The 15,264-nt window shown below is 42.5% G+C and overlaps 1 protein-coding gene across 1 annotated transcript in view; it reads left to right on the top strand.

Annotated features, from left to right (window-relative positions):
• The window catches only part of BEND4 (BEN domain containing 4), a 23,251-nt gene extending 9,915 nt beyond the window's left edge, over positions 1 to 13,336 (top strand). The window contains exons 3-5 of the mRNA XM_010292582.1: positions 5,060 to 5,151; positions 9,186 to 9,426; positions 12,622 to 13,336. Of these exons, the coding sequence (XP_010290884.1) occupies positions 5,060 to 5,151; positions 9,186 to 9,426; positions 12,622 to 12,839 (551 nt within the window). The 3' untranslated portion in view covers positions 12,840 to 13,336. The remainder of the gene's footprint in view (positions 1 to 5,059; positions 5,152 to 9,185; positions 9,427 to 12,621) is intronic.
• The last annotated feature ends 1,928 nt before the right edge of the window (positions 13,337 to 15,264 follow it).

Raw genomic sequence — 15,264 nt, forward strand, 5'->3', positions numbered from 1 at the left:
AGTCCCTCTTTCAGACTGGCATCTCCTGGAGAGCCACAGCATGGGCCACCAGGAGCAGTAACTCCGTGGGCACACCAGCTTTTTATTCCCAAATGCACATCAGCTTATTACCAAAAGCATTAGGCAGCTGCTACCAAAGTGTGATGTTTTCAAAATCATGACATTTGGACAACTCACAAACTAAAACAAAAATGAAGGTGGACAAAGAAGATGAAAACTATGATTTTCTTTATGTTTTGAAATATTTGGGATGCTCCAGAGGATTGAAAGATGCAAATACTGTATGATTTTTTTAAAAGGATGCATGAGATGATGTCCCAGTTGATTGTAGGCTCTTTGGCCTGATACTGTTCCCAGACAAACTAATTGCACAGCTGATGCCAGATTCAATTGATAGAGTACTAAAAGAGAATCATGGAGTTATTACCAGGCAACACCTTGCCAAATTATGGTTTTGATGAGATGAAAAGTTTGGTTGATGAGGATATTGCAGATATTCAGGGTGTTACATAACATTATATTGCAAAGAGTGATTTAAAAAATGCAAGTATGTTTGCACTGAGGAAATTGTCATGATGCAGCTGAATTTCTGGGAAATCTTAACTATTGTGAAACTGTTCACAGCCTATGTTTTTAATACTTTTATCGGTGAAAGAAAGCATACAGTCATTGCTCACAGCTTGCGAGCGGTGCAGAGGTAGCAGTGAGTGAGGAAGATGAGAGGCGACAGACTCCGCTGAAGGCAGTGCCGCATTACCGTGTGTTGAGGCACAGAGAACATCGGCTCTACTTGGTTTCAGCCACTGGGGAACGGACACTGAGGAAGGCTTTTGGAGGACGTGGTGGCTTTCCAGCTGAGCACTGGTGCACAGCATGCCCAAAAGGGCTGGCGTGGTCTTTGGATGTACAGATGCATAGGTGGGTGTAGGGACTCTGCTTTTAGCATGAGCCCGGCATCTCAGGAGGGTCGGTGTTGAGCTTAGCAAAGAGAAGATGGAGAAATGACTTCACCACTGACTTACAAGTACGTAACAAGTGACAAGCATTTACCGTTTCTTTTCCAAAGATTTTATAAAACCGAGTCAAAGGAAGTCGAAATGCAGACTTGAAATAAGGTGTATGTTTCTGTATGTTGACGTGCTGTCACAAGCCAGGGGTAGAAGCTGCTTCGCCAGGAGATGACAACGAGTTGTATTGTGTTTCACCTGCTGATGCTGTCTGGTGCGAAGAGGGTTTAGTCTGGGGAGGTGCTGCGCCGTGCGGCAGGTCAGACTGAGAGATCGGATCCTGGCTTTTGTCATCAGCACAGCCGGTGGCCACCATGCCGTTCAACTATTTATTAGAAATCGAGGTGCTCCGCAGAGAGAGCTGCGACAAGCTACGCCAAGGAAGCACTTGTTACAACGTACTGATGCCCAGAATAACGACGAAGTCTTAAAGCTTGGATCGATAAACAAAGACCTGCCACCTCTTACGTGTGTCCTGCTCAGTCACTGCTTAGCATCCTAGCAAGACCAGCCTTCCCCAGCATGCCAAGTCCCCTGTAGCCTCACCCTTTAGCTCCCTCAGAGATCTCACTCTTCTTTCACTCGCTGCAGGCCAGGTTAACTTTGCCAAGTCCAGTGTCTTTTCTGAGTCGCTGGCACTTGCAGAAAGTAAAGGCTGTGGAAACTTCTTCCTAATGGGCAGGAGCATTACGGCTTTCTGCTAAATCATAACAAGCGTTACTTGGACATTGGCGTCTTTCCCATTGGTTGCAGTAGGCACAGATCCCCGTCGGTGTTGTCAGTGGATACGTGCATAAGCATCAGAGAATCCGCTGTTGGTTTCTAGGATCTTGTTAACTCTCTCGAGACCACGTCAAAGTCAAAGAAATACAAAGCAAATAAGCTAGTAGGTTTAAATGATTTTTCACACTCGCAGTCGGGAGCCACAGGCTCTTACAAAGTTACATTTGCTGCAGGGTTTGAGGGAAACAGTTCCTCTTATCTCTTGACAAAGAGAATATTTGCAGAGCCATAAGAGGAACACAGAAACAAAACCGAAGCCTTGAGTCTCTGCCTCGTGCTGCCCTCTTTGTGGCTTCCTCTAGGCTTTGGTTAATGCAGCAGCCCAAGAAGCCTGGCTTTGCAAGTACCATCTGGTGTTTGAAAGGCTGATATTATTTGTACCAGCAGCAAACTGATGTACGATGGCTTTCCGAGTGCTCAGAGTTCTCCAGTCACTAGAACGATAACAAAATCATACAATTGTGTGCTCAAAACATTACAGCTTTTATGAAGATAGAAGTATTTACAAGCTTCAGACAGGTTTTAGTATCTTCATATTTCTCACTGGTAATGAGAAAGCATTTTATCAGCAGAATACAGTTAAAGTAGAGCTGTACTTCATCTGTTGGGGACACAACAGGTTAAACAGTTTCCTGTTGTCTTCTCACTGTGTCGCATCCCTTTGGAAGAACATAGGTAAATACGTCTTTGGATAACCTGTAGTGAAATTACTTACTGTGGGTAAAATACCACCCTGCCGTGAGATTAGGTCCAAAAAATTAGAGTTTTTTGATGCATAATATTCTGTTCCCTTTCAGGCCCCACATTGTTCCACATAATTACAGGTAATAGTACCAAGTATGACTGAGAACCATCAGGTCATCAACAGGGATTTTTGCTAATAGAGAGAATCAAAACAGCAAGTGCAAACTTCATAGACTGCTTTGAGCCCAGCTTCATGGGGAGCAAAGAAGTCTAAAGCTCCCAGGTACCGCTGATGCTTCAGCAGCTATGTCCTCAGTGAGCTTGCTGAACAAAAAGCAACACATTTAGACGGGGCAGGGAAAGGATGCTTCACAAGTATCTCAGGTTTCCCAAGTATCACTCAACTTTCCTCCAAGTCCAAGTATCGGGCATCTTTCAGGCAGTAGTACAGCCGCCCACTATAGCCCCTTCCATCCTTGCTGTCCCCTCGCAGGAGATCCAGGGTCGCACAGGAGATGCTGGTTAACCGCAGTAACTTCCACCCGAGCGGGAGTTTTTGCTGACCTGGGCACAGGGTTTCTGACGCTGCTCGTGATCCGCCTTCACCATCCTCTTTCTTGGACACCTGCTTAATCGGAGAGTAACCTGTGCAAGGGCGTTCCTAGTTTAATTTTGGTTTCGGACATGCCAGACAGCAAACACACACAGAGTGAAGGAAGAGGGTCTCAAAATACAATCCTATCCTTCAGCCTATCCACATGGAAAAAAAAATAATCTTTCCTTTTTCCCCACGTACGCTTTCCTCTGTATAAAAATGGGGAAAAAAGCCAAATCCTTTTTTTGCCACACCTTCTTAACAAACATCCAGTGTACTAAGATGTTACCTATGGTTATTTTTCTCTGTTCTTCCATGTAGGAACTTTTATTTAATTTTTTGATTGCTGCTATATGCTAAATACACAGCTGTCATTACAGGAAGGCCACAGAACATGTTGGTGGGACTATTATTGCCCTTCTGAGTTTTTCAGAATTGAAACATTTTCTAAAACCACCTGGCGACACTTAGAAGTGGGTTTTTTTCCTACGAAGAATCCATGCTCTCCTTTTCACACACTTTGGCAGCGTGACTGTGTCATAGCTACACCACCGAGACAGTGCCCCGGTTGGGCAATAAGCAGTGAAATCACTGTAGAAATTAAACAGGTACAAGTCACTTGAAATCCTGACTTTTGCCTAACGCATCACCTCCTAACCTCCTATGGCAAAGTGTGATATATCACGTGGAACGGGAGTAAATACACGGATGGCTCATCTTTACGGAGAAGTCAGTGTGGGGTGAAAGGATATAGGAATTTATTACCCATGCTGGGCACTTTGCATGACTTCTGTATGCAGACTACTGGGTGTAACACTGCTTAGCCTGTAGTAAAAGGTCTGTTTTGCACAGAGTAAAGGTGTCTTGCACTGTCTGCCTAGCCAGGGGCATAGTTACTGCACAGTGTGAATGCCCAGGAAAGGGTGCAAAATGTCTGTAAATCCTACCTTGAGATGTTCTCAGTGATTTCAGTGCTTGCTTTCAGGTTGCCAGCTTAAGACAAAGCCCCCCAAAACCCACGTTTCTCCGGGTGTAAAGGCAAAATGCCAAGAAATAAAAAAAAAAAGAAGGAACGCTGAAATATTTTTGCTGGATTTTATAGCTGAAGCTAAGATTCTCTCTGACTATTTTACAAAAACAACCCATGCAAAATGTGAGAGCAATAAGGTACCTTAAAGACGATGCTTATTTAGTCTTGCACAAGTCAGTCGTAACGTTGGGTTAATATCTGTTTAATTCTCCTATGGTGTTCCAGGCTCAGGAGAAAAGCACTGTATCTCAAAAATACTCCAGAGTTAATCAGGGATGTGGCAGCATCTGCTTAAGAGAGACCCGTAATTGAATCATCCCTAATTAACCTATCACCTCAGCAGAAGGGAAGAGGATGTTGGTACCACTACTGAAATGGATGAGAGTGATGGGAATGGGAAGGAAGGAGGATGAAAGAAAGAGAAATAAAGCGATTTGCCTAACACCTAGTTTTATAACAAATTTGGGAGGAGGGCGGAAATTACAGTATATGAATCATTAAATCTGTTCAGTATAGTTAATCAGTCTGTAGTTTCAACAACATTTGAGCATGTTTACATGTTAATCAGTGCATGACTTGGGTCCAAGAAATGTTTTCTCCTTTGTATGGTTTGGGCTGTTTACAGTATTTACAGGGTTTTTTTCTTATTATCATTACTGCTGACCTAATTTGTATTCGCAATAATTATAATTTCAAACTAGAAAAAAAAAAAAACTTGGAGAACCAGTGGGCAGAAAATAAAAGCAATGATGCCAGAGATCTCGACATAGGAAATACAACATCCGTCGTATATTTATTGAATGAAATGATCGCACAAATCAAAATGAGGAGTATTTCCTATTTGAAATAAATCTCACAGACGTACAGAACAGATCCTGAAGAACGCTGCTTGATTTAATATTGTTGTTCTATTTTGTGCTAGATAGCTAATATACAGTAATTGCAATTTGTTTCATGCAGTGCCCTGCCAGACTGTTTTAGATTATTTGAAGACTGTACTTCAGCATCACAACCAGCTTATGGTACCACAGCCAACAGACCATCCGACTGAGGTAGTATACAGTGAAGACAAGCTACATCTCTTTATGTTTGACAATACGTTGAAAACATGTAGGCAAATAAATCAGTAGGCGCTGGAAGAATATATTTAGTACTAGAAATATGTAAAATCTATTATTAAACTGTTGTTCTTAGGTACAGTGATCCCCCAGAAGATGGAGGCGGCTTATCACTAGTATAATCTAGAATGACTTTGCCGAGCAGCGCGTAACTGCCTCCATCGGTACCGGCTGCACTTGCCTTGCTTTGGGTAATTTTTCTCCCACCTTTCCTCAGAAACATCACTTTTGTGGGTGGACTTTAGGCTGGGGCTAGCACGGTGAGAACTGTAGCTGGGTGATTGATGGTGGCTGCATGCGGCGTGGGGGGTACCGACATGTCGTGCGTATGGACACAGGCGCACACGTGTACGAAGTCAGTATAGCTCTAATGCAGCCCCGAGGTGGTTAACACTAAAATAGAAGTTTCCTTCATTTTGCAGACGGACCCAAATATAGACTTCTGCAAGTCTTTGGAGTGCTCTTGCTTTTCAGAAAGCATCCCAAACAAAATGTTGAGTGTTGACAATTTTAGACTTGATACGGAGTTTGAGGATTTGTGTAATTATGTTCTGTTTAAAAGTGCTGCAGTGAAAAAGCAGGAAATTTAAGTCCTCCCCTTCTCTAGAATGTAGATGTATAGATTTATCTATCAGTTCTAGTGTAACTCACATTAATTTTGCTCCAGTGTGTTTCTATCCAGGCTTGTAAAAATGCCTCAAATGAAGTGGTTTTGTTGAGACTTTCCTAGTTCAGACTGACTGTATCTGAGGCTCTTGCTATGCATGTTTTAGTGTATGTAGTGTATACGTGTCACTACCCAGTATTCCCACAAACAAAATCAGAAGAGGGAAGACTTAGGTCGAGTCTGACCTCCCCTTGCGTGTAAATGATACATAGTGCAAGCCTCACGTAGTCCAACTCGCCATAGTTTCGATGAAGATGCTTTGCAGCAGTTCAGGATGTGTGTCACTGTGCTCCTCCATGCAGTTTTACCACGTGCAAAATGATATATACATATATGTATTTGTATTTATGTGTATCATTAGCTGTTATCACTCAAATATATTCCAAGGATTCATTTTCCTTTTTTTAATGCTCTTTTGCTTAACTAAAATTTTCAAGCACTGTGAAAACTGAGGCTGTTCTGTAACGTCCCACATGGAATAGCTTGTCATGGTGTGACGGAATTTTTTATTTAATTAAACACAGAGATGCTAATCTTTTATTCATAAGCTTAATCATGTACAAATACAAGCATGAATGCGTTTGTACTTTGGTTCTTCCTTCAGGGTCTGCTTGTTTCATTTCTGGAAGGTTTTCTGTTTGTTTTAGTTTAATGACTGCTGGACACACCAAAGTGCATCATATATTTGCCGAGAATCTTTTGCCCAGAGGTGCTTTACTTTCAGAGGAAGTAATTAAAGTGTATCTGTAGCAGGAGCCCACTAATTGTTTAACAGAGTAGCATAACACTATCATCTCATGCCTTTGGAGAAGAACGAGGAAAAATATCCTAAATTTCAGGGGGAATAAGAGAGAAATACAATAAAATTGGGGCTGAGGAAATTACGCAAAATTTATTGCCTTCTCCTCAGTTAATAGTAATGTGAGTTCTCATGAAATTTAGATATCGGGCCTTTCTGCACCTTATTTCCATCAGTGCAATACATTTAAACACGGAGGTGGCTTTTAGGATAGTTTGCTACTTAGCAAAGCCACACATGAGCATCCATCCCTAACACACATGAGCAAGCCTGGAGCCTTACCCTGTGCCGGTACTGGCTTGCATCGCATTGCTCCTGCCTTCCAGGGCTCAAAAGCAAGGCAGTGCCTACGGAGCTAGCTGCAGCTTGTACTTTGCACCGGTGTTGGTAAGAAAGGTCCTAGCTTCACTAGAGGGTTTTTTTTTTTAAATAGGGAAAAAAGTAGGTTTCAGGAATCTAAGGTAGGAAAATAAGTAGTTTTATATAAAAGGAGTGCTGAGCTAGCTGCTGGAAAAAAATGAGTACCAATGTGGGGATCAGATGGTGGTGTGTATTACCTCTGTGATGGAACACGCCAAGGAAATAGTAGTGTCAGCTCCCACCGAGACAGAGTGGTCACAGCTGCTTCAGCGTAAGAGCTTTCCATGCGGCCTCCCTGCTCTTCCTCCTTCCCCAGCCCCTTTGCCACGCTGGCAGAGCATGAGGAGCTGGGCTGGATGGAGGGTGATGCTCTTTCCAGGGCAAAGCTGCTCAGATGTATTATTGGCATCCCAGGGGCACATTAAAATTAAAATTTGCAAATTAAATTTTGCAAATTAAAGCAGCTCCTTGCACCATGAGCGGATGGGGAGGAACTGGCCCTGGCCCTTTTGCCATGGTGGGAGCAGACAGGTGAAACGCAAAGAGGAAGTCTCGGATTATGGACAAGAGTGGGACTGTAGGTGAAGGGTCTTTCTCCTAGGGATCACAAGCTTGGATTTACAAGCTGAAGGGTTGAGATGTTTGGGGGAAAGGATAGGGGCCCATCAGACAGACAAAGCCTGTCTCCTCCTTTCTATTTTGACTTCCTTTGCAGCGTTCTGGATTTGCTTGTAGCTGCCGTTGCCAGCGGTTTGCACCAATCCAGCCAGGATTGCACCAAGGCAAACAAGTAGCAGACAGTCACACAGTCTCAGCTCCCAGTGATGCTAACCCCCCTGGGAGCTGGCGGTACTCTTAAGTCGTACGAACAGATTCTCCACGGACCCCCCCATCACGGTCTTCACTAAATTCAACCTTCCACGTATTTATCAAACTTGCAAAAAAAAAAAATTAAAAGCAAATACATGAGGAAAAACTTTGAAGATGCTCCCAAGCTGTCTCCCAGGATGCTATAATACAGATATGAAAGGAGGCAAAGGTAGTCCTTAAAATAGTTTTCAGATACCAAAGATCTGGAAGTGAGGAGGAGAACTTTGCAACAGTGGCCCACAAGTGCGGCGTACAGGTGATTGCCTCTGTTGAGCATCGGACCCTTGTTTTTCTTGTTCGCTGTGAATTCCCATCAAAGCTGGGGGGTCTACGAAGCTTTAACTAATTAGGACCCCAGGTTTATGTGTTTTAATAAAGCGGTGTAGCTGTAGAAGTGAATGAGCCTCGAGGTGGGTGTGGGTTAAGGGTTGGGGGTTTTGTGTACTTCAGTTATTTCAAGTATGTTAACAGTACCATCTTATGTTAATTGGGTAATCCTGAGGTATAGCATTTTATGGGCAACAAGAATTAAACACAATTTAGGTGCAGTTGAGTAAAGAGGGCTTCTAAATGTGTGTGCATTACAGGAATCCCCATAATTAGTCCCACGTTATTCATTTAATGTTGGACTATTGAAGCACACAAATTATGAAGGTTAAAAGCAAAATTTCTTTCCAGCTGACATGGTGGCATTTCTGTAAAGCTGTAATTTAAGTTAATATGGCATTCATTAATAATAATGAAGCTTTTCGTTTTCATAGTTCTTTTACTTATTTTCTTTATATTTTTCACAGTAACATAACTGCTGTCAAGTTTCAAGTGTGTTCTACAGAAGTAATAAATTTATTACAAAAATAGACCAAAAGAGTCACCTCTGAAGTAAACTGTCAGCTGTGATGAAATGATCCATTTGATCACGTTCTTCAAAGACCCTTTTTACGCATTTTAACAGATTAAGAGGAAAGGTTATAATACTCAAATAGTATACCCAAACACTGGTTCTTAACTCTTTTTAACCTGCTTGTTGAAGTGGAAATCATCAATAACCACCTCCCAAAACATATTCCTTGTACCTCGCCAAATTTGAGTTCTAGGAAATGGAAATGTAATTTTAAAAGTACTCATTCTCAGTAAGAGCAATTACGCGTTCACTTCGGGATGTGTTTCGCTGTCAGTATCGCAGCTAGTTAGAAAGCGTATTTTTTTAATGCAACTGACATCTTTACTTATTTGCCTTGTAAAATAAGCAACGGAAATATTTCACTTTTTCAGGGGAGCAAGCAGTTGCTGAACAACTACCCTGTCTACATCACTAGTAAACAGTGGGATGAGGCTGTAAATTCTTCCAAGAAAGATGGACGACGGCTGCTTCGCTATCTCATCAGATTTGTTTTCACAACCGATGAGCTTAAGTACTCATGCGGCCTTGGAAAAAGGAAAAGGTCAGTGCAGTCAGGAGAGACAGGTCCTGAAAGACGTCCTCTGGATCCAGTAAAAGTAACATGTCTCAGAGGTACTGCATCTTTTCGCTCAGTGTCCACCATATGTGATCTCATTTCACCACATTGGCTCTGGCTCAGTAGCAGCATTGGGCTGACAGTTGCAGAACTAGAAGGGGTTTCAGAGGCAGGTGACAAGCAGCCAGAAACCCTCCACTCTTTTTATACATACATATAGTTATATGTATGTATGTATTATATATGTGTATTTTTTTTTTTTTTGGATGGGAAAAACCAGGGCTGCTTATTTAAGAGAGGAGACAAATACAAGGGCCCGTGACACTGATACACTTGAAAAAGCAAAGGAGGAAAAACAGACAGTCCTGATTACACTCTTTTATAATAAACCAACAGGTCATTCTTTAACATTGCTAACCAAAGGAATATTTACAGCCTAATGTGTATTAAGCATAAGGCCACAGTGCCTCATTGGAGTTAAAAGCTAACCAAGGCTTGGACATTTTGTGGGGCCAAGAACATCTACAGGTTGGTTAGATACAAAGCGAATACAAGTGTGTTGTCCAGGACTTCTTTTCTGGAGCACTGACACAACATTGACTGAAAAAGTTAGGGAACAACTTTCCCCCATGTTTAGCCTCGAAAGGAGGGAGAGTTTTGCAAGCACTTCACCGTGTCAAGAGATTGAGGATGTTGGACAGTACAGAGAAAGGATCTAGATTGAGAAGAATTATCTATTATGGCAGTTCATACTTGTTTCCTGAAATTGTTAGAAAGGCCTATTACTGGGCTTTATAATGACACGTACAAAGTCGGACTTTTTAAAGCCCGGTTAAAAATGTGTTTGTGGTATCAACGTCTGCATTTTGTAAATGCATATGCTTATCATTTCTTTAATTAACTCAATTTATAGTATTTTATGAGCACGTGCTTGAAATTTAGATTGAACTGACTAATCAATGCAATGTAAAAAGCTGAATTTTGGTCAGTGACAAAAACATTTTTAGTCATTCAACGGGAGGCCAAAGTGTTTATATACATCGGATGGAGCTTCTTCCCATCTAGGGTAGAAGAATTCAACAAGGCCAAGCAGATCAGACTTTTAGGCTGGGGTGCACTGATGTAACCAGGTAATGAACTCAGATTTTACATACAGCCAAATGAGGCAAAGGTGCTCTTTTTTTACCACAAAGGAACCTGTCAACCTGTTATGTGATACTCTATCAGACCTTATACTCTATGAGAGCTTAAGAGAAGGGCAAGTCCATTGCACACCGTGCTGCACAGAGGTCTGGAGCGAGATTCAGGGTCCCAGAAGGTCTCCTGGAAACTGAAGGCTGAATATGAGTATATTAACCATTTACTAAATGACTTTTGATTTCACCTAATAATTTATGCACAAGCAGAGAGTTAATACCCTTTTCCTCCCCTTTCTTTCCCTTGCCTCCCACCAAGACTAAAAGTAACTCCACCTGTCGATGGACTTTTGCTTATGGCCACTTTCCTTTCTGGGGTCCTGCACATACAGAATGTTTGGAGTGCTCCTTGGGAGAAAGAGAAAGGCCAATTTCCTTAATTTCCAGAAGCTGGAACAGGAAGCCAAAACGTTCAGTGTCTAAGGACCAGTTAAGAAAGCAGAGTAGGCAGCTCTCCCTTTGGGCTTTCGTGCGTGGGTGGGAACATGAGAACTTCCTCCGGCGCCAAGAGTTAGCCACTGGCTCCTACCCATTTGCAAGCCAAGGTAACGAGCGTCTAATTCTCAGCATGTCCAATTACGCCTTCCCACCAGAGCAGCGAGTACAAGGTGCTTCTCTCTCTGCGCTCAGAGTAGTTTCAACATCTATAAACATTTTTAATATATTCCTGCAACTGACTGGTGTCTGGAACCAGCTTTAAAACAGCCCGGCATGCTTAAATTATAGCATTACTCCTTTACATGGTAACCATTTCTCTGAAAAAACCACCGGTCTGTGGAGCCCCACGTGAGCATAACTAGGTAGGAATTACCGTTGCCTGTGTGGATTTCCAGGGAAATGAATTTAAAACCGAGATAGCAATCACTTTTGCAGACACACTGCTGGAGGAGCTACGCAAAAATCACGTCCTAATTGTTCAACAGATGAGATACCTTGCAGGCATGGGAACTCATGTAAAAGCGGAGCATTCCCTGGTCTTGAGATGTGGTGACAGTAATGAAGTTACCTTACGCCACTTATTGTGCTGTTGGCTTGTCAACAGTAGAAAATAGAATTTATAAATATCCTGGGACACACAATACCGCATGAGGGAATAACTAATGTTACAGAATAAATAGGAAGCTCAGTTTCCATATGAGGTACAGCATATCCAATATATCTAATAAGGTGCCCTCACATTTAAAATCTTATTTGGACGTTTCAAAGTCCAAATACACCTATTTGAGCTGTGTCTAGCAGTTACAACTCCAGAATTGGTACAGTGCTTTCTGCAACTTTAGCATATTGCATGTCAAAGAACCTGAAAAAGAAATTATAAAAAATTTAATCATCACATACAAATAGCTGTATGTGGAAGCAGCAGCTACTTAAATAGCCAAATTACATGCAGGACAATTCATTTTCTCCTGCATTGAAAACTATTGCAAGGCTCCCCAAATTAGCCCTATCATCTCATTTAGCTATTTCTAAGGCCAATTTAGTCTCTGAAAAATAGGTGTCAGGTTCAGGAAGATGGGAAGAAAATGAAAGGTACTCCAAACAGAAAGGAGCACCGAACTGAAATAATGGTAGTGACATTTTCAAGCAGGTTGTGGGCCACTACGGCCTGCAGATGTTGAAGCAGCCAGCAGAGGGAGATCATAAAGGTCCACGAGAGTAATCACCTTCAGGTATAAATGCACACCAGATTCCAAATTAAATACATCCCGGTTCATGTTACCTTTCACATGTATTGCACACACTGAATCACAACCGTCACTTCGAATTAGTTCTTTTTGTTTCCACAAGAAGGGATTTTATCTCCAGGTCCTGTGCATCGCATAGTTAGCTCAGGTATAACCACATACGCTGCATGTGGAGAAACACGGCTACACGGCTTGTACAGAAATAAAATCAGAACAAGTGGCATTATCACGGCATCCCCCATAAGGCTTTACTTTTACTTAAGTAGAGCAGTAATGCCCCCTTTCTTATTTCCCATGAGCTTTTGATGCCCGGGCGATAACAGATGCAGCAAAGACAAGTTGTTTTTTATCCTTGCGTGTTTTCCCGCAGAGTTCATTAGGATGCATTGTACTTCCAACCCGGACTGGTGGATGCCATCCGAAGAGCAAATAAACAAGGTATTCAGCGACGCAGTAGGACACGCTCGTCAAGGGCGTGCCGTGGGGACTTTCCTGCACAACGGGAACTCATATTACGAAGGGACTGACCATCCAGGATCACAGGATGAAGTCTTCAATAGAGGTATGCAAGACGGATCTGGCGATTGATGGCAGTGAGGGGAACCTCATGCAACAGTAGCAACCACTTAATTTAGGAGAGACTATTTGTTAAACATACTTACCCTGCTGTCATTTAAGAGTCCAAAGCATGTTTGAACACATACTGCATACATTTCAGCTTCTCCATCCTACCATGTCCCACTTAACAGAAAGAAATCCATTTCAAAGACCTGCTCTATGGGACTTCTCAGTGCCTATTATTTGCAAATCCTTCATAGCACCCTCAAAGGGAAATTGCAGTTCATTTCATCTAGTTCTAGAGGAAAGGTCATTTAAAAACTACAGAAATGTCAAAAGAATCAGCAGCTACCATCTCATCTGCCTATTGATAACAAGCCCAGGTCTGGACTCAGGACAGCTGGGTGCTATTTGCTTTCCCTGAGTAGGAGATGTAAGAACAAGTCTGCACACTTATAACAAAAAAAGAAGTGCTGTCCCATTTCCTAACACAAAATAACATAATTTTAAATGCTACCTTAAAATACTGCACAAGGTGGAAAATTCAGGGACTTCCTTTAGCCTATTCTGCCAGGAAATTAATCTTCCCGGGTAAAACAGCAGTGCTCGTCAACAGCAGAATCCTTCAAAGACCCAGAACAGTAACAGGCACTTCTAATAGATAAAAAATGCTTTGTATATCAGATAGACACTATATTTATCTAGATTTCTAGGGGATTAGAGCTGATCATGACAGTTTTCATTAAAACAAGATCGCTAAAAACAAATATCCATTTCGGAAGACAGGTTTTGCTTTGTCTGTTCCTATTCTGCAGCTGTACTATGTAGCTTTAGAGGCTTTAAATTGGTTTTTCTCGGTTTTGTTTTCATTTGTGTTTTATATCCATTCCTTGAAATAGATGAGGCAATGTGCTGGTCTTAACAGTCAGTGGTGCATTCAGGGAAGGGCTGGGTAAGAAGAGCCTAATTTAACCTTCTGTTCTAAGTAAACATGGGGTCCAGACTAACTAAGAGCTGTAAAAAAGATCTGTGCTAGAGCAGAAGCCAATTCATGATGGCGTACAACACTGGGAGCAGGTGGCAGCTTAAAAGAAAAAAAATCAGTCCACTGAAAACCTTTAATTTTAAAGGCTTAGGAATCCATTGTCCCTCCAAATTGATGCACTCCAGAAATACGCAATGCCAAAGAAACAATACCCTTTCCTTTCCGTGTCAGGGTGTCTCCATCTCCTTACCCTTGTCCAGTTGCTCAGGCCCAAGCTCCTTCAGAGCCTGAATCAGCTCTCCTTGAGGCAAACTTTCCCCACTGGCAGGTACAGGGAACCGGTTTTTGGAAACAAAGTTCACTCCACTTTTGACCATCCTTAGTGCTACCTCATCAGCGTTGACTCTCCTGAACGCATATCTCATACTCCCCAGCTTTCCTAACCGCCTTCTGCAAGCCACGAGAGAAGCTACTAATTGCTCCTTTCATCATTCTCCTCTCCTTCCCGACCTTCTCCCCATGCGCCGGGCAGGGCAGGAGACACCCAACCCTTCCGCAAAGATCGGGAAGGGCCCTCTGGGGTGAAGCGCTCCTCTAGGTCCGGCATGACCACAGGTGGAGGACTGAGGCAGTCTCTCAAAGGTCAGCTTGCGCACGCGATAGTTTCTTCTCGCCATCTGCCTCCTCTTCGCCTGCGGTTGTGACCGGTCTCTCGCAGCCAGCGCACGGGGCATCTCGGGACACGGGCTCCACCCTGCAGCCCTGTAGACGGGACCGCGCTCAGCCAGGTTATGCTTTCGGCCCTTAAATGTCCAATACCTCTCAATTCATTTTATTTTTGGTGATTTTTAAAAGGAAGGTGAAAAGCACTCGCTTGACCCAGAATAACTCATTTATTTTCTAAAAGTGAATGAGCAGTTTAGTCACACTGGACCTCACCAGGGCGAGGGGTTTGGGGCAGCATCCCTCACTAGAGCCAAGAGGTGACTTGCTTTGAACAGTCAATGGCACGGGGTGGCCTCCAGAGGAGAAACTCGCTGTATAGAAATGTCACGGTACAGATAATCCTATAGTAGCTTTTCAGTGTTGAACTTACACTTTTTTTTTAAAAGAACTATAATAGAAGATGTTACATTGCTCAGATGGTGTAAGTCTTGCTGGTCTATGTTTAATGTGGTGACACTTGCCAGAACTACTTGGTAAAATATGTCAGAACGTGTGAGTCAACATTATACTGTAAATTTGTCCATGGCAATATGTATCATGCTGTATTTTTGTAAACATAGTGATGGTTTCCTTTCAGATGTTTAATCGTATGAGGTTAAAAATACGAACGCTTCATTTTTAACAGTCACAGAACAGAATTACTGGACTGGACAGACCTCTCTCAATAACCTAAAGATTTGCTGAACTAACTAGTAAGCCTAGCTTTATTTTTAGTGTAAAAAGTGTAGCCAGCCTCCTGGAACC

The sequence above is a fragment of the Phaethon lepturus genome, unplaced genomic scaffold (genome assembly GCF_000687285.1).
Source record: "Phaethon lepturus isolate BGI_N335 unplaced genomic scaffold, ASM68728v1 scaffold8978, whole genome shotgun sequence".
In the NCBI taxonomy this organism is placed as follows: Eukaryota; Metazoa; Chordata; class Aves; order Phaethontiformes; family Phaethontidae; genus Phaethon; species Phaethon lepturus.